Genomic DNA, 22,610 nt, shown 5'->3' on the forward strand with positions numbered 1-22,610 from the left:
ATGAGAAATCCTACTTGAGTGCTTTTGTGTCTCTGGAGGGAGACACGAATCCAACATCAATCAAATGTATCAGATAAGCTTACTTGCAATTCAGACGTAAAGGAGTCAACAATTACCATGTTGTCGTAACAGCGTGGGTGGATGGTAGATTTACGCTGATCCCACCGTTCTCTGTCACCTTCAAATGTCAGAGAGTGGGCGAGCGACAAGTACAAACGCTCAGAGCATACGCTTACACTGCACAGGCACAACAAAGAGAAAATGAGAGAATATACAGAGGTTTAAAGGAGGGAAAACTGCCCAGGTTTTTGCCCATGATTGATTCATGAGACAAACAGGTCAGAAATCGGACATGCAGGGATGGGGCCAAGGGTTGGCAATGAATCATTCCAAAGCACACACTCCCTCCACACCTCCACAGGGAGGGGAAGTTCCACAGGCAAGCCCCACCCAGTGATAGCGTGTGGATGCACGCATGCACGCACGCACGCACACACAAATGATCACTCCTTTTATCATACAGTGTAAACCAACATCACCAACAAGCACATGAGTGAGTGAGAGTGTATGTGTGTGTGTGTGTGTGTGTGTGTGCACGCAGGCTTACACATTCCTCGTAATCCTCTTGATTTCCAAGAACACCGTCGGATTAAGAAAGGCGAACATAGAGGCCATCACATGGGGTTCATGTGACTCTCGCTCCCTGAGACCACCGCGTGTTCGGTTGTGGAGCCTCTTGACTGAGCTACTAGCCCCTCTGGCCTCCTTCCCAGGTCTCTCTGGCACATTCCATCTGGCAGACATGACTCTTGCTGGGACTATCTCACCTCAGCCCACATGTAATGACTCAGCTATTGATCGTACCCATGGATCACTGGGGAGAGGCCGTCTGTCGGTCTATGGTGGACTCTATAGTATCAAACTGGATGCAATATATTACTGTAAACATTCAGATTTAAAAAAAAAAAAAAAAAAAAAAAACTGAATGTCGGGAATTGCTGCCTTTTACAAAAACAGTTATTCTTTTCCTCTTCCTCTTTGTCAGCCATGATACCAATAGATCACTGGGGCCGCTCCCATAATCCCCCTGCCATGCAGTATCATTAATACCCAATCATCTGCTGGTCACCCTCCACCCACCCTCCTTTTGGCCTGTCCAGTTGTTCCTGGTGTCACCTCTCCTCTCAGGCCTGGCCAGCTTGCCTCCTGCTCCCGCCCCTCCCTGGCACTCCTCCTCCTCCTCCTCACTCATCTTCCTCACTACTCCTCCCCCTCCTCCTCAGTGCCAAGCTGACGGCCGCTCGGCCAGCCTGCCAGGAGGATTGGCGTGCTGGCAGGGACACATGTGACACCGTTGCTGAAGTCAAACTCAACAAGACCTTGTGTTACACCCCCCCCCCATGTTATCGAACGGTGTCCCTACCGAGGTGTGTTCTGGAATGTTGAGGGCCGCAGACTGCCCGTTTCCTGATATGAGTAGGAGAAGACTTTGAACTAACTCGATTAAAGCCGCTATGGCGTCCATTGGAACACAGCATCATGAAACCTGCCCGTTTCCTGGTCCTTGGTCCTGAGTCAGTCAGTCAGTCAGTCAGTCCATCCACCATTCACTCCACAACTCATGTGGTTTTTTAACCTGCTCTGTCAAACCCGACCAGGGGAAATATGGGGGAAGAGAGATAGACGGATGATTCTTGGATAGATGAGATAATTCTTCCTGAGCTTCTCAGGGACTCTATTAATATCCCCTCAAGCCCAAAATGCTCAGTGCATGGTACTATATGTGTCTGTTTGAGAGAGAGAGAGAGAGAGAGAGAGAGGGGGGGGGGGGGGGGGGGGAGGGAGAGAGACAGAGGGAGAGAGAGACAGACAGAGGGAGAGAGAGGGGGGGGGAGAGACAGAAGGAGAGAGACAGAGAGGGAGAGAGAGGGGGGGGGAGGGAGAGAGAGACAGAGGGAGAGAGAGGGGGGGGGAGGGAGAGAGACAGAGGGAGAGAGAAACAGACAGACAGAGAGGGAGAGAGAGAGGAGAGAAAGTGAGATTGAGAGATAGAGGGAGATGGAGGGAGATGGAGTATGAGGAAAAAAAACAAAATGGACAGTAGAGGGCGGGAGGGAGGGAGTGAGAGGAAGAGAAGAGAGTGTAGGAGAGGAGAGAGATGGCCTCGTTGAAGAGGAAGGGTGGGGCCTACGTGAGATGACGGAGATGAGATGAGATGAGATGAAGGAGGAAGTGGGCGGAGCCGCTGGCTGATCCATGACCCCTCGCAGCACCCCGGAGATGATCTGAGACCAGACCGACTGCCACTCCGCCTGCTTGTTATTCATCCTGGCAGGCTGGAGCGCCCACGGCAGCCTCGGGCCTCTGCGCTCCCTCTTAAATGGCCACACAGAACAATCAATATGGCCTCATGACCTTATCCATTTCCTCTTCATGACCAGATAGGAAGACGCCAGAAGACGCCGGTCACGGCCATCTCCTCTCGTGAGGAGGCAGGTATGGAGAAATGTAGCCTAATCATCATCATCTGTAGCACTGCTGGGAGGGATTCGCAGAGAAGCATCAACTGCTAGCGTATAGGGTGCCGTTAACGCCCTCGCTCAAGAGGGGCGGCCTTAACGTCTGAACGCTGCGACCAGACTGATTTCTGGGCTCGTGCTAGATTCTACATTTTAAACTACAACGGAAAAGTAACAGACTCCTGCGATTACATATCATAGAGTCTACATTCATATGTTCAGCTTTTTATGTGCATATTTAGTTATATAAAAACTGTACCAACGTTACTGTACATAGGAGTGGGTGGAATGGCCCCCTCGACAGGATTCCAAATTGCAGTGCTATCTTCAAAATTAGCAACCCAGTTTAAAACTGACATAACGCCTTTAGATTTGAAAAACGTAATTGTAAGTAAAGCAAAGTAAACTACTGTACAACCTCAACTGGCTCCTTTCGACGCAAAGGAACAATCAAGACCACCAGATACTTGAACAAGACCCCCAGATACTTGAACTCCTTAATTTGGGGTAAGGACTGCCCAATCAGTGGTGGAAACATTTGGTGTCCGCTCAATCAGATTCAATCCAGACTACGTGAAACAAAAACAGTTTAGCAACTGCTCCACCAAAGACGATTGTGATTGATTTATAGAAATACTGTACAGCGCTTTGTTCACCCCTATCCCTGAATGGTAATGAGTCAAAGCCAGACCTTTCTCCAGCTCTGGCACAGGGTAAACAAAGTGTGGAGATGGGTCCGGCCATGCGAAACTAGAGCTGAATGATTACATAGACTATTCAAAATATAGGCTGACTTAAAACCTGCTCAATTACAGGACATGAAACACCTCCACATGTGGCATGATGATGGAGGCAGGCGCTTGGCTATGATCTGGCCTCCGCCCAACCAGCCCAAAGACATATGACGTGGTTCAGTACGCAGTCGCCCCCCCCCCCCCCCCCCCCCGCGCACACCCCCTCTGTCGCTCGACTAAACCATCCCTCCTCTGCCCCTGAGGCTTCCCGCGTCACTGCAGTTTAGACAAATAGCACGAGTCACAGCAGAAGCAATTACACTGCTCAGATTTACCCATCTGAACTTGGCACAGGCAGAGGCGGGGAAGATGGCGGGTCGGGGGGGCAAGTCATCTTTCCAAAATATTGTCAAGGATGGATCAGGCTCCAATAAAACCCTGGAGAATGTGATATAAATCCCGGAGCTCTGGGTCTGCTGGGTCCACAGACCCATACACACAACACAAACACACACACACACACACACGCACACACACACAGTTTAGGGTCAAAGCCATGCCATGGCAAAACCGCAACCCTCTTATTCTCGTAACTGTCCGTTCCCGCACCATGCTTTTGATGAATGATTTTACAGAAAACTGAAATGAGACTTGTTTGTTATTTGTTTTAAACCAGTGAATCAAACTATTTACTAAGCAAAAAGGCCAATATCAAAGGATTGAAACTTATTAGAACAAAATAGCCTGTACAATGTGTGTCGTGGTGGCCGCAGTCAAATAATTTTCTAATTAAATTTTTCCCTGTAAATATGTAATGTAAAAACAACAGATGTCTATGTCCATGCATTAGGCTATTTCCAGTGTCTGTTGTGTCGGCAAATATCAGCATATAGCCGAGTGACTCGAGTCGCAGCAATAGCCTACCATAAAATGCAGAAAATCTGGGGCTTTCACGGATATCAAATATCTAATATTATCTAATAATAGGCTATTTAAACAAATAAACAATTGACACGCACACACGTTTGCATCACACTATAAACATTTAATAGTACTTAATATAAGTAAAACAGAATAATAATTAGTTTGATTTCTTTTGCCTCTGGCAAGGGAAGTCTATTTCTAGCGTCTATTTATGAAATCAAAATAGTCTGGTTTGACTTGGAGCTCAAAACGTGTTCTAAAGTAGAAGGAGAATTCAACTTTGTATGAGGGGACAGGGGAATAGGCGAAAAGGAAAGAATTGTGATACATTTCGTGAGCGCAAACATTTGTGACTCAGCAGCAAACAGACAGAACAGAAATAGTGTAATAGTTGTGGGAATTGTATTGCAGAAATAACCACCAAGGGAAACTGCTGGGTTCGCTCTCATAACTTTAGTGATGTGTCTAAAAGTGCACAGATCATCAAAACATAGCCTACATTCTGCAGAAAATAGGCATTCTCTCTATTCCTTCAAATATTCTGATATTACTATACTTTAACAATAGGAAACTAAGTGTCACATTGTGTTATACAAAGGCACATTGCGTTATTACAGTCAATGTAGTTTTTCAGCATGAAGTAGGCTACTCCATACTGCAGGTTGAAGGAATAAGCAATTTACAGGACTATCCAACGTTCATTTGATATGAACACAACATTGGAATGGGCGGATTAACGTATCCCTATAAATTATTAAAGGTATTAACGCTCCATATAAACTATTAAAGTCATTTGGCTATTTCAATGGCATCAACACATAGCTCCCTATAAACTATGAAAGGCCTTTGGCTATCTCAATGGCATGAACACATATTTAAAGAGCAGAACTGTCAAAATGATGGACAGACAGAAATAGTGTAAAGGTTGTGGGTGGGAATTTTATTGCAGAAATAACTACCAAGGGAAACTGCTGGTTTCACTGTCATAACTTAAGAGATGTCTCTAAAAGTGCACAGATCATCAAAATATAGCCTACACGCTGCAGAAAATAGGCATTCTCTCTATTCCTTCAAATATTCTTGACTCTTACAATAAGAAACAAAGTTCGACATTGCGTTGTACAAAGGCTGAACGTTGGAATGACCGGATTAACGCATTCCTAAATGATTAAAGGTATTAACGCTCCCTATAAACTACTAAAGGCATTTGGCTATTTCAATGGCATTAACACATATGTAAATTAGTATTTACAAGAAAACATGACCAATTATAAGCTATCTAATTTATCCAACGTGCCAAGTAATTTAATTGAATTGCGTCAATAGCCTGGCGCGGCTCCGGAATGGCGCGGCTTTGGGGGGGGAGACCCACACACACACACAGACACACACGCACACACAGACACACGCACACACTCCGGCCGACCCACACTCTTAACAGCTGGCAGCTAGGAGAGCCTGAGACCGAGGGTTTGAGAGGGCAGCCGGTCCTGCAGACTAGTCTAATGCAGCAGCCGCGACGACCCTCCAAGACCGCAGGAGACTGTCAGGAGGTTTCACAGAGCCTAGGGCTGTCTGCTGCGTCCCATCAAGGAGCAGACTGTCAGGAGGTCTCACAAAGCCTACGGCTGTCTGTTTGCTCACACTAAGGAGGAGACACAAGGGGAGGAATGAAGGAGGGCGGGGGAGATTCAAGATAAAGAAGAGAGGAGTCTTCTACTGATCCATGGTAACTATTACTCTCCACTCCACCGAAACTGTGCATCTTTCTTGTAAAACCTGACCTTAACCTCAATATAACAGGAAGTAAAGTACTGCCATTAGGCTTAAATCAAAGTGAGTAAGCACTAGCTTTACAGAGCAGTCGCATGCCTCCTTTCCAGGAAGCAATCCCACAGCCGTCAGCTTCAGTTGCTTGGGTGCCCCAATGTGTTAGCGACTACAGTAAGTGCACGCATTTTCCCATCAATTTGTTATTGTTCAAATAACTTCTCTCAGACAGAGAGAAAATTGGAAAATGGTTTCCAAGGGAGGGGATTAAACATTTTGAAAATAAATAAACAAACAAACAAACAAACTTCATCTTCTTTGTGCGGGTTAGGTGTTGTGTTCTCCTTTCCTCCTCAGGCTCGGGGCCGAGGGGCTATCCTTTTACCACGCCGAGCCTGGGTGAGGGGTCACCTGGGCTATATATCCAGGCACACCTCCAGGAGCCATGTCACCGTTTCGTCATACAAAACCATTAGGCCATGCGTTCCGTTGGGTGTCCGGTAAGTCGGACAGTCCTGGATGACATGGTTTGCGGTTTGTTCCTCAGCGGCACACTTGCACGCCGCACAGGATACCAAGCCCCATCTGTGCATGAGGCTTCGTTGATAGGCGGGTCGATGAGGCGGGTGTGAGCGCTGCGACACCAGACCGGTGCACAATATTCACTGGTCGAGTAGACCAGGGCTATGGCTGCCGTGCGCAGTGTTTTTGCGCCGGCACCCCAGCCTGATCAGACCAGTTGGCTCATCAACGCCACACGAGCTGTTGAGCTGTTGGGGGGCGAGGCAGACACCTTCTCATGGTGCCCCCCGTCAGCAGCTGCGATTAACCACTGTACGAAGTACACTTTTGCGAAGCAAAGTCTGCCAACTGAGGGCCACCACCCGGGCTGGTGTTCGGCTGCCATAGGCGGGAGAGCAGCTGGCGGAGCTTGCCCTGTCGGCTCCCAACCCAGAATTCTGCAGCTGAACTCCAAAGGGAGCTCGCCCCCAGTAAAATCGACGTTATCATCGAAACAAACAACTGAATGCAGCATACTGTATCTTCCACACAGCTACAAGTGTTCTGTTCTCAACAACTTTCTGATTAGTCATCATGAACTAAATCAGGAGAGTTGGCTAGTGAAGTGAAGCCTTGTCAGAGGGCTGCGCTGGGGTACCTTGAGCAATACACCAGTCGCTGGAAGTTCACCTGAGAAAGACGGATGGTTGCTCTTGATCTCTCATCATTGAGCAACAGCCTGACCTCACAGATGGCTCCTGGGAGTCATAAAGCATTGTGGGTAGTGTTGTGGAGGTTGTGGGGTGCTCCATCTCTGCAATGCCGTGTCTCTGACATCATTACTGCCCCATGAAACATTAATCCAAAGCCAGAGAAAATAAAATACATATCTGAGGGCCATGGAACAGCCTGGGCTATGGAAAACACACACACACACACACATACACACATACACACACACAAACACACACACACAAACACACACACACACGCGCACACACAGCTGGTAAACAAACAGACTTAGCTTAGCACAGAGACCCAGAGAAAGAAGAGGATTTTGTAACCACGAGTTCCAGACTAAGGGCAGCAGCTGACTGATGAATTATTCACGCCCAATCCCGAGTGCCGCGCACACACACCGAGCATTGAGCGTCTCGTGGCTTAACAGTCACACGGCTGCTCTGTCTCTGTAACCAGGGCAGCCCCAGGCTGGGGAACAGTACGAAGGCAGGCCCAGAATCAGAGCACCGGCCAGGCTGGGATTCTCACACATCTACTCTTCAAAGAAGAGTGACCTTATGGCTACAAGAGGCATGGGACAGCTGGCTGATACCTTCACAATCACTGACACAAAATCACACATCTAGTACATGCAGGGGTGAAAATTAACTTTTTGGCTCACGGTGAGTCACCTGCCAAGGGGACTGTAGATGAAAAAATCTACCGGCCAAGTCTTTTTTTTTTTTTTTCAGAAATCTAGTTGCCAATTGGAAATTTTACCTGCATTTGGCCGGTGGCAGGTGTTAATTTTCAGCCCTGAGTACATGTCCTCTAACATTTCTACTTCAGCCATGTGAGGCCCGCTACGTACAGCTCGCTTCGCCTCTGCGGATTGGAGCTTCCAGGCCAGGATTGATGTTAGCTGATCTCTGGCACAGCAGCGTCACGGTGGCTTAACCATGGTAATCCCAATCTGGGATAGATGAGCCGGACAATCACGCTACACACACGCTCACTCGCGCTCTCTCGCAGAAACGCCAGAAAGGAGCGCCATTCGCCGTGGGATGAATGGCGGCCCGGGATAACACTGCGACTTTGACTTCTGGGACTGGCAGAGGCATCCCCCTCTCTGTACCGAAAACTGCTGTGTTTGTCTGTTAAAAGGGGAACAGCCCATGACTCTCCACCCAACACATCTCTGCTTTGGTCTAATCAGACTATCAGTTTCATTGACGCTTTATCTGCCCAAGCTTGTCCCAAAGTACTCCAAAAGAAGACACTTGGTTAGGAAGGATAGTATATGATCACCGCAGCACAAAGTTGGGTGCATAACAGGCTTACCTTTGTTTGTCTTCTACCATTGACCTGTTGTCAATACTACTCTGTCATGTGATCTCTCTTTCAACAGAGAGGCCTGGGGAGAGACCAGGCCTCCCTCTCTCTCCGCCAGGTCATCTGATCCAGCTCCATGTTGTGGGAGCACGCCCGGGGAGTGATCATGTGCGAGTGGGCTTACAAAAGGGCTTTTTATGCAGGGCGAAGCTCCAAAGTGCCTTGGCCTTGAACGCGGGTGGGGCGAGGGTGGAGCACAACAGGCACAGCCCAAAAGGTCATGCACCTCAGGGTAGGGAGAGGACAAAGGCGCGCACGCGCACGCACACACACACACACACACACACACACACACACACACACACACACACACACACACACACACACACACACACACACACAAACACTACGGTAAAGCTAGCCACGAAGGGGTCAGAGCATCAGTCTTTGTGGTCAACATCGGCCAACCAACACTGACCCAGGCTCTCTGCTGTCCCCCGACATCAGGAGCTCTCAGTCAGTCACGAGGGCGGCGCCGACTGGAGGAGAAAGTACCTCAGGACAACCCAATCCAAACATTCAATCATTCCAGTTCTGTTATTGGAAAGTATGAATCCTCGAACATGTCAGAGACACCGACCACGGTCTGCTGACCAAGCAGTGAATGAACGAAGCTGTGTTCCATACTAGGCTAGTAGGCCTTGGCTGATGCAAGGAGGAAATGACACGGACCTGCCATCTAGCTTTGAAGCCTCGCACACACCCGAACCCTCTGTTATCATTCCAACAAATGCAAATGCTCCAGATGATCTATGAGGCTGAGTAACCAGCCAGGGCGAGGAGAGAGACACAAAACCACATTGCTGGTGGGTGACTTTTGCGCTGTCAGAAAACGGAACACCAAAGGGTTTCTACACAAAGACCCAGACGTGTAAAATATTCACATGGAGGGTAGGGTTAAACATAATTACCTCTCCAACACAGAGGCCTCACCAGAAGGGCCAGTAGGACACATGGGGTACAACTGAGGCGCTCTGATAAGCCCCCCCCCACACACACACACTGCCGAAAGACGAGGAGAAGAAAGGCGAGGCTGCACAGAGGAGAGAGGGTGAGCGTGTTGGAAATGACAGGGCTCCTGGGAGGGATTATTTTTAGGCCTCAGAAGAACACCCTTTCAAACACAGTAGAGGAGGGCGGGAGAGAGAGACGAACAGAGGGAGAGAGAAATGAGGGAGAGAGAGATGGACAGAGAGAGAGAGAGAGAGAGAGAGAGAGAGAGAGAGAGAGAGAGAGAGAGAGAGAGAGAGGGAGATAACTTCCCTAATAGCAGGCACAGTGCCTGCAGCAAAGCCTCACTGAGATGACATACCATGAAAGAAAAAAAGAGACGGAGAGAGAAAAAACCTGACATTGAGATAGAGTTACTGTGTACAGTATATGCGATTGTGTGTGTTGGAGTACAGTGCGTGTCCCAGTTCGGTGTGGTAGTGTGTGACTGTGGATACAGGACATATTAGAGACTTGGTGTTAAGGGCTCAAGGCGAACAGCTCCAGAGAAGCTGCATTTTTCCTTCTGTGGCTGGAGGCAGTGTGTAATTATGAGCTCTGGTCTACACAGAGAGAACCTAGAGCAGAGGAGACACTGATTAGTGAGGAACTGATTAGTGCTGATCAGACGCTGTAAGGATAAGCAAAGACAAGAATTCCAATGTACCTGTGCTTGTTACATATGGCAAATACATTTTCTATTCCTCTACACTGTGAGTGCTGAGTGCTAACATACAGGCTGCAACACACATCTATCTGGCACAGCTGGGAGTCTCCAGCAGGGCACCTCGACAGCAGTGGGTCCTCCCCTACATACCACTCAAACAGGAAGTGGCCACTGCAGGCTCTCAACTGTACTGTCCAAGGATGGAAAACTGGACAAAGACCCCTGGATCGCTCAATTGGGTTAATCTGTCCTAAGAGAAGGTTTACAAAACAGAAATGGCGCCACTGTAATCTATATAGGCTTTTGTGGCAAAGACAACACAACTGACTTGGTTCTTGAACAATGGGCAAAATTCTATCCAAAGGAATATTAACAGTAAAATGTCGATATTGTTCAGATAAAAGTTTTCTGTCTCAAGTTAAATGGAGCAGTTGGACCATGGGAAGTGAGACAGTGCACTGCACAGCAGCTCTGGGGCTTCTGAGGAAACAACAGAAGAGCTGGTCTTCCTCTAACAGCTCGTGATCGGCTGCTGCTGCTCTCAGGAGGGCGTCTGCCCGAAAGGCTCGGTGTCTGTTTCACAAGGAGCGAGCTGCGCCTTCACTGGGAGGGAAACCACTTATCACGGTCAATCCCAGCACAGCGGCGATGTGGTACCACTCCGAGACAAGACGAGGGCGGTGGGGGGGGGGGGGGTTGGAGCCAGTGGAATCAGGCTGCAGCGAGGGTTCTAGAAACTGTCAGAGGGAGGGAAATGGATCGGGAGGTGCTGCCTATATGGGATCTTTGGGGGCGGCCCGACCACAATGTTTGAGTCTACCATCACGAAAAGAAGAGGGGGGGGGGGGGTAAGTTTAAGGCTGAGGCTGTAGCGATGTCTGCCAGGCTGCTTCCAACATGACTTTATCTAGCATCTTAAATGGACAGCGGATTAGGGTGGGATGGAGAAACCCCTGGTCCATCTTTCCATAAACAGAGCATGTGCAATATCAAGCAAACAGATCAGGCAGCTTCTCTCAGCAGCACACAGCGCCTCTATCCGTCCAAATTAACCTCTGGGCTCAGGCTGGGCTGGGATCTGATTTAGAGAAGCTCCTTGTTGATGATATCAGTCAAGGTCACGGAGAGATGGCGACTACGAACGACAGGATTTAATAAGCCAATAACCCATCAAGTCATCCCGCACACAGCCCAGAGCAGGACGGGAGAAGAATACTAACGGGGTTTGGAAAGGAGGGGGTGGACGACTGGAGACAGTCTACGGCGTAGAAGACCTTTATGGCTCCACTCAAAGTCAGCATTTCTGTATCACTCAGGTTCTGGGAACGAACAGGTACAGGGAAAGTAATCTGCTAAGCACCCAGATCCTCTCGCTGCGGTGAGAACTTCTGGGAACAAGCTATGATATACGTGGGCACCAATGAGAATCCGATCTGATTTTGTATTGTATCCTGATTGGCGCGCGGAGATAATGAGCTGTGCCAAGAGGTTGATTTGGTCTCTGATTGGTCGCTGGCTGCAGATATCCAGATATCCACTTTTCAAGTATACCTAACGAGTCTCTTGCAAGCTGTTGGTAGCATATATGTCACACAAGGTGCAATCACTTTGGGACTCTCTCCCTCTCTCTTACTTCACTGATGTTTTTATTACACAAATGGCAAAGTGTATTACCTAAATTAGTTTTGCATTTCCTGTAGTCCCAACTATACGCTCCCGATGAAACCACCCAGGTGTAATACAGAGAGGTTCAGGTGTTCCTGTGCCAGCGGCCATCAGACTCTATAACAGTGCCTGAGCGTTCCTGAGTGAGGAGGTTTGTGTGTGTGTGTGTGTGTGTGTGTGTGTATGTATGTGTATTACTAGACATATCTATACAGCCTGGATGTATGTACTATATATGTGAATTCCTAGATATATCCATTTATACAGACTGGATGTATCTATGTACATATTCTATCCTATACTCTACACATACTTTACGTATGGATGTATATAGTCCTTGTTGTTCTTCTTTTTATGCTTATTGCTTCTATGGATATTCTGTGTCATTTTCAACACCAAATTTCCCCTTAGGGGGATCATTAAAGTATCTATCTGAATGCAGCTGGATTTGAACGGTAATGCGCTGGCTCCGCCCCTCTGCCCATGTTTTTGCGGCGCTTGATTGGCATTGGTATTCCAGCACTTCCAAACAGTTCCGGAACCCACGTTAGGAAATTCCTGTTATGCAAAGCCACTGCTGGAGACAACACACACATTCTTAGGCAGATTTGGTAGATTCTTCCATTGAATTAGCCTAACAGGCCAGATGGTTTTGTTCCACCCAACTGGCTGGGAAAGCTCCGTTGGAAACCGTCTGGAAAAGGGAAGGCACTTTCAAAAATACTTGGCAGGTGATTGGATGGACAATCTGTCTATCACAGGCTACCTTCAACCAATCAGATCAATGAACCATATATTGCTTCTCGTTGTTGCCACCCCTAAACCATGACCGTTTTGCTCTAGCCGATGACAAAACGTGTCACAAATCAGTTACTCACTTGCGAGCTTTAACAGAACGCTGCGCCAGTATGCTGTGCTCATGCCGGTTGGATTGGGTTTAGATTCAGGAAGCCTGTGTGAAATGAAGGACCACTGTAACTGACCTGCCATGTGCATGGAAGTCCAGCTGCAGGACCTTGTCCTGGTGGTCGACGGCCCTCTTGGCTCTCTGGTGACTGCTGTGCAGGGCCTCCATGTCGTACGACAGGCCCTCATAGTGGCGGATGTACTTGTTTAGAGGGTTCCCATACTGACCTGAAACACAAGGGAGGGGAAGGCAGGAGGTTAATGGTTAAAGGTTAATGCCACTAACTCCTTACCCACAGCCTGGCAGGCATTAATTTTAGAGGCAAGTGTGAAAATGCACAAAGTCTATTGTAGTCATTTTAATCCAGATCATGACACGCCCCTCATTGCAAAAGCTCTCACCTTGACTTAATTCAGTGGTATTGCAATCTTATGAATAATACAACAGTAGACTGTACATAAATGTATGTCATTCCCACCCTTGATTTAGTGTGTGTGTGTATGCATGTGTGTACTGTATGTGTTTACACATGTGTATGTGTGTGTAGTGTTTGTGTATGTGTGTGTAGTGTGTCTGTGTGTGTGTGTGTGTGTGTGTGTGTGTGTGTGTGTGTGTGTGTGTGTGTGTGTGTGTGTGTGTGTGTGTGTGTGTGTGTGCGTGCGTGTGTGCGTGCGTGCATGCGTGCGTGCGTGCGTGTGCACACATTTTCATCCATCCGTTCAAAGAGGCTACCTCCTCTCTGTTTGGGGATGGGAATAGTTGCCTTTTTGAAGAACGCCTGCCCCCACCACCAGATCAGGCTGGGGAGCACAGAGCTTGTCAGGTTTTAAATTTACTCCATCTGCTGATTGCTACTCCGCCCACCAGGATGCTGCATGCATGATTCAACACAGTGAAAAGCAGAGAAGCGGGGAAAACACGCCATAACAGACTAACTTGCTACCCCTTTTTGACAATTGAAAAAGATTCAGGCATCTTTTTGTACTTTCTATAATGTGTCGACGAGTTCCGCGAAGTCCCCTCCCTCTAGCTGAGTGTAAGACCCGCGGTATACTTGTTGTTTAGCAACACGTCCGCATAGTGACACGCGTACTTTGCGGTGCGTTAATTCCTGCGTACATGCACAGTCGACCGCAGCCGACGCTGCAAAACGTGCAGTGGACGCGTGGGGGTGCGGTTAAAAGCAGCTATACCGCGGGCTTCAGACGAACACACAGACTGCAGTGTTCTGTCAATGACGTCACTGTTGCCATTCCCATCATGGCAGTGAGGTGGGGCTTCCCATCAACGCCAGGCAGGCAGTCCATCCCCCCTGCTGGGGCTCCAACCTTGTTATTGTCTGACACAAAAAACATTGTCAATTTCCAGGAACTAGCAGGGGTTCCAGCTCTTCACTGATATCCAGTCACCACAGCCCAGAGTCTCTCTCTCTCTTCTTCACTGGCCCAGAGTCTGTGTGTCTCTCTCTCCCTCTATCTCTCACACACACACACACACTCTCTCTCCCCATCTTTCTCTATCTCTTTATCTCTCTCTGAGTTGCAAGAAGCAATGCACTGCCAACACGGAAAAAGAGGCTATTTGTCAAACTACTACTACTACTGCCTGCCAACTCTGTGGCAATACAGTTGATCACCAGCAGCACTCTAATTTGATAAATGGCAAAGATAGGTGTAAAAAATCCATAAAATTTGAGGAAGGTTAAAGACATTACATAATTCATATGATGGCCCTGTGTGGGGATTTCTCGAGTTTATCTTTTTAAAATCAGATGAGGATCACTTTTGAGCTTCCAATGATGACCATCTGGATCTCTGATTAATGCTGACAGCGTGGTACAGGGAAAGTAATTTCTACTACAGTAGAGACTACAGTATCATCATCTTTATATGGTCAGATCTGACACTGCACATCCCAAGCTTTAAATCTAAATTCAGCAATTGCTTCAATCTCTGCTTTACTAGAATGTGAATGCTAGAATGTGAATGCATTAAGGTACATTTGGTTATGGTAGGCTGCCCAACATTAGCTTTTCCCATCAGACGGCTACAAATTCAACTCCTTTCAGCTAAGCTGAGAACACTGAGGACCAGGAGCCAATGAAACAATCTGATCTCAAACCATGAACGCCCCAAACGCACACCACTGGAGCCAGCTGTGTGGCGAGACATAAGCTATCTGATCTATAGACAACAGTCAACTTTCTAGCGTCCATGCAAGCTGGCAAGGATACTCTTCATATGGCTTCATAGTGTAGTAGCTCGGAGAAATGATACTGAAGCAGCCATATTTCAGTGCTGTCAGGAACAGCATTAAAAACAGAGGAAATGATAAAAATGTCTCAGTCATCAGTGGGCAGCAGATGCAAGATATTTAAGTGTGAAATGAGAAACCGAGGTCCATCACCATAACTCTTGAGAATGGAGCATAGGAATATTCCTTATTGTCTAGAAGAGTGTCTGGATGTCTGCTTCTCTGTTCAGTAAATGTCTCCCCGTGAGCTCCCAGCCCAGCTCAGTGCGGTGGAGAGAGAGACCTTGTTGACAAAGAGAATTTTCACAAGATACATTTGTGATGCTGAGACAAAGAAACACATTGCATGGTTTAGGCAAACATGCAGAGTGAAAGAAAAGATCAATTTTAAAATAAATGTTGCAGTCAGCAGAGAGAGGGGGAGTGACAGAGAGAGAGAGAGAGAGAGAGAGAGTGGGACGGAGCTAGCCAGCAGCAGCGTTGAAATCATTGGTTCCACCTGCTCTTCTGCGATAAACCTTTCCACTCATGTAGTTTCCACAGAGGGGATAAACCTGCAGGGACTCTGCTTGTTAAGAGGGACACAAAGACCACGCGCTTCGTTGCTCCACAGAGGAGCTTCCTGCACCAACCTTCATCTCTTCTCCGTTTCTCCCTCTCTCTCGTCTCCCTCACCCCACACCTCTTTCACCCCCCCCCCCCCCCTCCTTCCCCGAGACTTTGTCATCTTGAAGCCTGTGAGCTCTGAAGCAAGTAAGATTGCAAGATTACATCAGAGGAAGGAAGGGATGCATGACTCATTACTACAGAAACGGCAGGCCTTTAAGAGCTTTAAGATGCAGCAGCTGCAACATATTCTGATACCGACATGAAGTCTATAATGAATAAGTGATGGCTGCCCTCCTTGAAACAAAAGTAGGTCCCACGAGCAGGAACGCAAGCACACAGCACACTGGCCGGCAGCTCTAGGGTAGCTGTCGGCCTGCAGACGCAATGGGGACTGGCTGCCTAGGTGCTTCTGAGGCCACTGAGGTCGCTGGCTTGTGCTGGACTAGCTAGCTGAATGGGTCTCAGAGCTGGTCCTAGTCTGGTGCTGAGCAGTCCAGAATGTCCAGTGTCCATTCAAGCTCTAGTTGCCTGTCGCAGAGGGAACACATTCCCCCTAACTGACAATGCAAGCTTCTGCCGAAGGACACTGAACAAATGATGTAGCTTCAGACAACCCCAGAGGTGTGTGCACTGTGCCATCATAGATCTAGAGAGAGAGAGTGTGTTTCAAATTGGGAACTGAAAAAAGGGCTTTAAGAAAAACGGAGGCAGGGAAAAAAACATCTGCTTGGTTGGAAAAAGAAAGGAAAAATGTTCAAGCACAAAGCACCAAGTGTGGCGCAGGATTAATGATTCCTAATGAAAAATAGAGTTGACAGCTGCAGACCATTTCATCTGGGAGAATCTATATTTTCTACATTCAATTTTCTCTATCAAACCCCCAATATGCTGCAGAAAAGGAGCAGGCAGATGACCAGAGAAGATTAGATAAATAATATAAAAAATATTAAATATTCATATTTATACAAAGGGTAGTTCCGACCTCGCAATCTGATTGGTTAAGAGCCGTTGTATATGCCACGATATACCACGAGCAAAGCCTCTTTACTGTTCTATGTGAAATATTACTGTGCCAATTATTACTGCCTGTAAAAACATTAGTTCCATTGTGTAACCGTCTGTTATATTACGGGTTCTCCTCAAGAAAAATTGAAACATTCAATGTCAATTTTGAGTTGTTCTATCCGTCCTGTAGCCTACCACTCTGGTTATCATCACCAGTTTTGCAACTCCCAGTTGCACAGCAAAGGTAGGCTACACTTCGCTCATGGCTAGCTAGGTTGGTCAGGAGTATTAGTTTTGGTTGCTAGGGCTCATTGTTCGTCCTTTTGAAACTCCATAGCAACGTGATAGTTTAAGGAACTACCTTTCTTGGTGGAGTTCACTAAAATCAATATTAAGACACTGAAATAGTAGGGATTTATCTCATAAATGTTTCCCGATTATGTAATCGTTGTATAAAAGCAATAACTCACTCGAGGGTTGTGCTGGCAGCACAACCGATGGTATATTGGCCATATACCACACCATCTCAAGAGTTATTGCTTCAATATATATAATAGAAATATTAATATTAAATATATACAAACATGTGCGTGAGTCCAAGTAAAGAAGATTATGCTTTTACTTTGGGATGTCATCACGGCCCTTGTTACCGGCTGAGAGACAAACTTCTTTTAGTAAACAGTACAGGTTGGAGTGGAGGCTGAAGTGGCTGAAAACAACCCTGTCAAATGAACCCCTCTACCCAGACTGCCTCCAGGTGGGGGGATGAGGTCCTCAGCTCAGAAGAGACACGAGGGTCCCTCCGTGTGTGCAACAGACGAGAGGATGGAGGGCCTACAGTGGAGAGAGGCTTGATCCTAGGAGTCGAGAGCTCGGCTGCGTAGATACAGACAGGGATTTGGACACAGGCCATCAATTTCATTAATGCAGAAAGTGCCAGTGAGGGGACTTTTGAAATGCTGAAGGACACGCTCTGGCAGAGTGTGTGTGTGTGTGTGTGTGTGTGTGTGTGTGTGAGAGAGACAGAGAGAGAGAGAGAGAGAGAGAGAGAGAGAGAGAGAACAAAACAGAGAGGGCTCCAAGAGTACCCATGAGGTGGTCTCTCTACCACACAGTACAGTACTAGCCAAGCTGCACATCTGGTGAAGATGACAAAGTAAAAGTAGGTATGGTTCCCGAGCCTAGTGGCCCATAGGGGAGGAGCCCATCTCCCGATTCCTTAGCGTGAGGCGGCTTGAAGTACAAGTACACCCCCTGGACATGACGCTAGTATGTCGCAGGGACTTTCCCCCAATCCCACCCTTGATGCTGAGTGCCAAGCAGGGAGGCATTGGGTATCATTTTTTACAGTCTTTGGGATGACTCGGCCGATGATCGAACTCCCAACCTCAGGGCGGACCACAAGGCCACTGAGCTGGTGAAGGTGACTAACCAGACAGCTAATACCACCAACATTCATTGGTTGGCACCTTGTCAATAAAAGCTTAGAGAGAGTGGTCGGAGATACAAACTTGTACTGTACTTGCACACTCTTCAAGTGCACTATGGCTACCCTTCAGAAAACACCAGGGAAGGGGTAGTGCCTGCCTTGCCATGCAGAATAGGTCCACTAGGCCTGTTTTAAAGACTATTCAATTAGAAACATCCAAGGAATCACAATCCTCCCTGCTTCTGATGTGCTGAAAAGACAGATCCATTATGGAGAGTACAGTCATCAGCCAAGGCTCTGTTCGAGCACTATGAATAATAATGATCATAAAAATCGTTAAGAGACAAAACACACACATACACTATACACAGTGTACAATACAACACACACCCACTTGCGGGCAGGCGGGCGCAAACGATGACAGTCTGCCTCTATCAGTTGAAGTAACCTACATTCTCTGTGCTGTTTGCTGTCAGTGTGTCTTCAGAATGCAACGGGCGTGCTCTGCCTGCCATGACATGCTCATGAATGAGTCAGGGAGAAATATTCCAAGATTTAGGAGCTTTCTTAACCCTCCCCCAAGGCAGAACAGGACAGCAGTAGACTGAGCCACACTGATGGGGTAGGACACAAGAGAGAGGGGTGGGCAGTGAGATGGAAGAACAAGGGGGAGGATTAATCAACCAGGAAACAGTGAGCCCTTGTTGTGTGTATCAACACAAAGACTGGCTTCTCAGAACGCCTCCTCCCATCAACCCCCACACAAGGATGTGACAACAACCCAACTGCATTATCCTACACCACTTGTACCGCTATATCAAGTTAGAGCGCGCACACGCGTGTACACACAACTTGACTGAACAGACACCAGAAGGCTCATTGCATAACTACAAATTTGGCAAGGAAGAATTACATTATCCAGAACTAGTTATTTCTGAGAAGTGATAACGCAAGAACAAATTACTAAACACCCACATCCCTAATTTTAATTGGAAAAGGTGCCACGGTAAATGAACTATGACTTATAAATAAATTCCTCCTCTTTGAGTAAGTGAAAATGCAAAAACTCACTCTAAAAGTTAGCATTATTGTACCGCAAGGATATTAAACAGACGTTTCAATAACTCTATATAAGGGTGATTTTTCTAGCAGAAAACCTCTGGCAGGGTGCTGGAGTGAGTTTCCCTCACTAGAGCTAGTGCTTCACCAAACACCATGTAGGCTAGCGATGTACCCTAATATCACTGACCCAAAACAATTTAGAAAGTTAAATCAAGCACAACTGTTCACAGTGTGTGCACTCGATACGGAATGAATCAGCCACTTTATTCGAGGAAAATCTACATAAATCAGCCTTTCAGCTGTGCTTGATTTAACTGTCTAAATTGTTTTGGGTCAGTGACAGCGGTTTTCTGCCAAAAAAAGAGGCAGTATGTGGACTGGACACACACTAACACTGCTTTCTACGGCATGGTTAATCATGTCCGTCCTATAAGGGAGATACTGTAATGAGCCCCTTATCAGACTAAATCCACCGCTCCCCGGCCAGCTCACTGCAATCAGCTGGCTTCAGGTCGGGGTGGGTCAGCAGCAGGGTGAGACCGCTGGGAGGGGAGATACCGAGCCTGGCCTGGGTATGGTAATGGGTCAGTGCAGGATTAGGATAGTCCATCAATTCTCTGGACCAGTCAAGGAGGAAGGCTACTGATAGCGCCAGGCCACTCCCCGGCCTCTCTCAGCACCGTGCCTGGTGTGTAGTCTGAAGGCCCGGGAAGTGCCCAGGCCCCGGGGAAGGAAGACGGGTGGGTTGTCAGGGTTACGGGCAGGGAGAGACCATGGATGAGGAAGTGTTTTTCCTGACATCATTTAAATGAAGTTAAAAAAAAATATATAAATATATATATATAGCAAAAGAGAGATTGGCTAACTAAACTCATTTATTACCGTAACGACTGCTTCGCAGGCTGTCAAAGACTTTATACAAACATTGGAATATTCAAATAAGGAAACCATACTGCTACACATGAAAATGAAAAATAGCCTCATGTTTGACTAAGTATTCTGATAATGGCAGGGCACGGGCACGGACCAAGACTAAGAGCACAATTTACAAGAGGAGAAAATGCCTAAATGTATTTAATTGTACTAAGGTGGTGGGCCACGGGGCCCGCCCTTATGGAACCCCGCCGGATCAGTCAATAACAAGCTAAGAAAACACTGGCCGTTAGCTTCATTCTGTGGGCTCGTGTCAATATAGGATCTGAGAGCAGTGAAGTCATTTTCACTCCGATTCCTCACTCGCCGAGGTGCGAAGCCTGACAGGGTTGCTTGCCGCCTTGACAGGCACAGAGGAAAGTGGAAACAGCTCCGGTTATATCCCACCCTCCTCCTCCTCTCCACACATAAGCATGCAAGCTGGGTAAAATTGCAGGCGGGTTGTTTGATATGGGACAGAGGGCTCACTACTCTGAGTAACACACTTTTCCCTCACCCGACATGGTGTGCCACCACTGACACTGTGGAGGCCTTGAGAGGCTGCAGGCTACATTGCCGAGGAAGAAGCCTACATCTGGAAACTTGTGGTTGAACTAGTCTAACCTTACATTCAAAACAACTGTATTGATCCCACTAGGGGCAAGTAGTTAAACACAACACTATTATCCTACATGCCTAAAGACAACCTACCTAGTACTAGGCTACAGTGACTATACCGTTAACTAAGGGGTTATAAACATCATTGCATTAGGTGTAGGCCTGTAGTATTACTGATATCCAGTGGCAGCTACAGTAGCTGCAGCCCAAGCCCACTGAGGAGCGCCTAATCAGATGGGCTGTGTGGTGGCAAATGTTTTCACACAAATACGCTTTTGTGTTGGGTCCGGTTGCCGCACTCTGTGTGGACAATGTGTCACGGGAAGGGGGGTGGGGTCTGTAACACAAAAGCCCGATGAAGGTACATCGTCCTTCCTCTCATACCAGCATCCTTGTCTCATGCACGCTTTAGGACAAGTCAAACTGAACCAATGTAACGATAGGGTTCATTACTGATGCGCCAGCAAAAGAAAGCTGTTCATGTGTTTTGCACCATTTCTGCATAGTCAGGAAACCAAAGCAGAAACTGGGTTATGGTGGCTATGGTACATTTGATAGATTGATATGAACTTAAAATAGAATTGAATAGAATGTTTACTTTGCTGTATGTAACCAGTACAGGTACATTGGCATTCTTGACATTGCTTGTCCTTATCCTTTGTCCAATATCTTATCAGCACTAATCAATTCCTCATTCCAGTCCTAGTTATGCAACTAGATATTATAAGGTTCCCAATCTGGCAATTTACTATCTGTAGTCTGCACTCTATGAAATATCCTCATCTACTTATATCACCCAATCATGGATGATGGTGGCTGTGTCTATGGATGCACGTTATTATCGGCATGGTATCTGTATCAGCCGATATTGGCATTAAAATGCAAGATGGGAGATCGGCCAACACGCGGATACCCGCCGATCCAATCTCCTCTGATCTTATTTTGCACCAAGAATGAATATTACATCATTTTAAGCTTCATTTGCATTTGCTGGTGGGCCAACACGATAAGAATATGCATATATTGTAGGCCCTATGTTAATTCCACTACAGAAGAGATTTTATGATCTCTGCAATTAGGTGTAGGGATCGGTATCGGTATCTGTTATCGGCCAAATGAGTTGGAACAGATCGGCGGATCGGATATCGGCCGAAAATCCAGTATCGTGCATCCCTAGCTGTGTCCGTGATACAGGCGGTGCAATTAATGACGGTGTTGTCAGGTGTTGGTGTTAGTAATAATCCCTGTAGGAGGAAATGTGGGAGTTTGAAATCACCATCAGCCGTCCACATTATAAACCCTTCTCAGAGCTAGTCTTTACAGGAACTGTGGCTACTAGAATTGCATTTACAAACCAGTTTGGCTAGTCTGATAGGAAATTAATCTAATTTTGACATGACTGTTTACAAACTTTCCAGGGACAACAATAAATAACATGAGCAGCATGAAACATATCAGCTGGCACCATCAACATCGTACCCTGTAACACAAACCTTTTATGACCAATTCACTATTATAAACCGTAGATTGTTTCAGTCTTGTGGTTGCTGAAACCCACTGGCTGTTTTGCGAGGGAATAATCAGAGGTTGCCTAGGCTACAAGAGAAAACAATGCCTTTGGGACGAGAGTCCCACATGTAGCCGGCCTAATGCCGGGCTCAGACTACAGGATTTTTGGGACGATTTATCCCCGATTCACCCCTCCCAACAATCGGAGGAGAAATCTGGTCTGGAACGTTGGTCGGGGCCGATGATCGGTCCAGATTATCTTGTAATGTGAGGTGTTTACAGATCCAACCTTATACCTCCTGATCGGCTCGCAGACCCATTGGGCGGCCCCGATAATATCAAACAAGTTTGATATTTAAGATTATTACGTCCCGACTTTGCAAGTGAGACGGCGAGACCAGTGGTTCGTTGCTCCCTCAGGCAC

At 47.1% G+C, this 22,610-nt stretch overlaps 1 protein-coding gene across 1 annotated transcript in view; it reads right to left on the minus strand.

Annotated features, from left to right (window-relative positions):
* The window catches only part of adam10a (ADAM metallopeptidase domain 10a), a 68,466-nt gene that overhangs the window by 41,711 nt on the left and 4,145 nt on the right, over nucleotides 1–22,610 (minus strand). Inside the window, exon 2 of the mRNA XM_084437497.1 lies at nucleotides 12,866–13,016. Within this exon, the coding sequence (XP_084293623.1) occupies nucleotides 12,866–13,016 (151 nt within the window). The remainder of the gene's footprint in view (nucleotides 1–12,865; nucleotides 13,017–22,610) is intronic.

Source organism: Borostomias antarcticus (assembly GCF_949987555.1).
Source record: "Borostomias antarcticus genome assembly, chromosome: 4".
Taxonomy (NCBI): Eukaryota; Metazoa; Chordata; class Actinopteri; order Stomiiformes; family Stomiidae; genus Borostomias; species Borostomias antarcticus.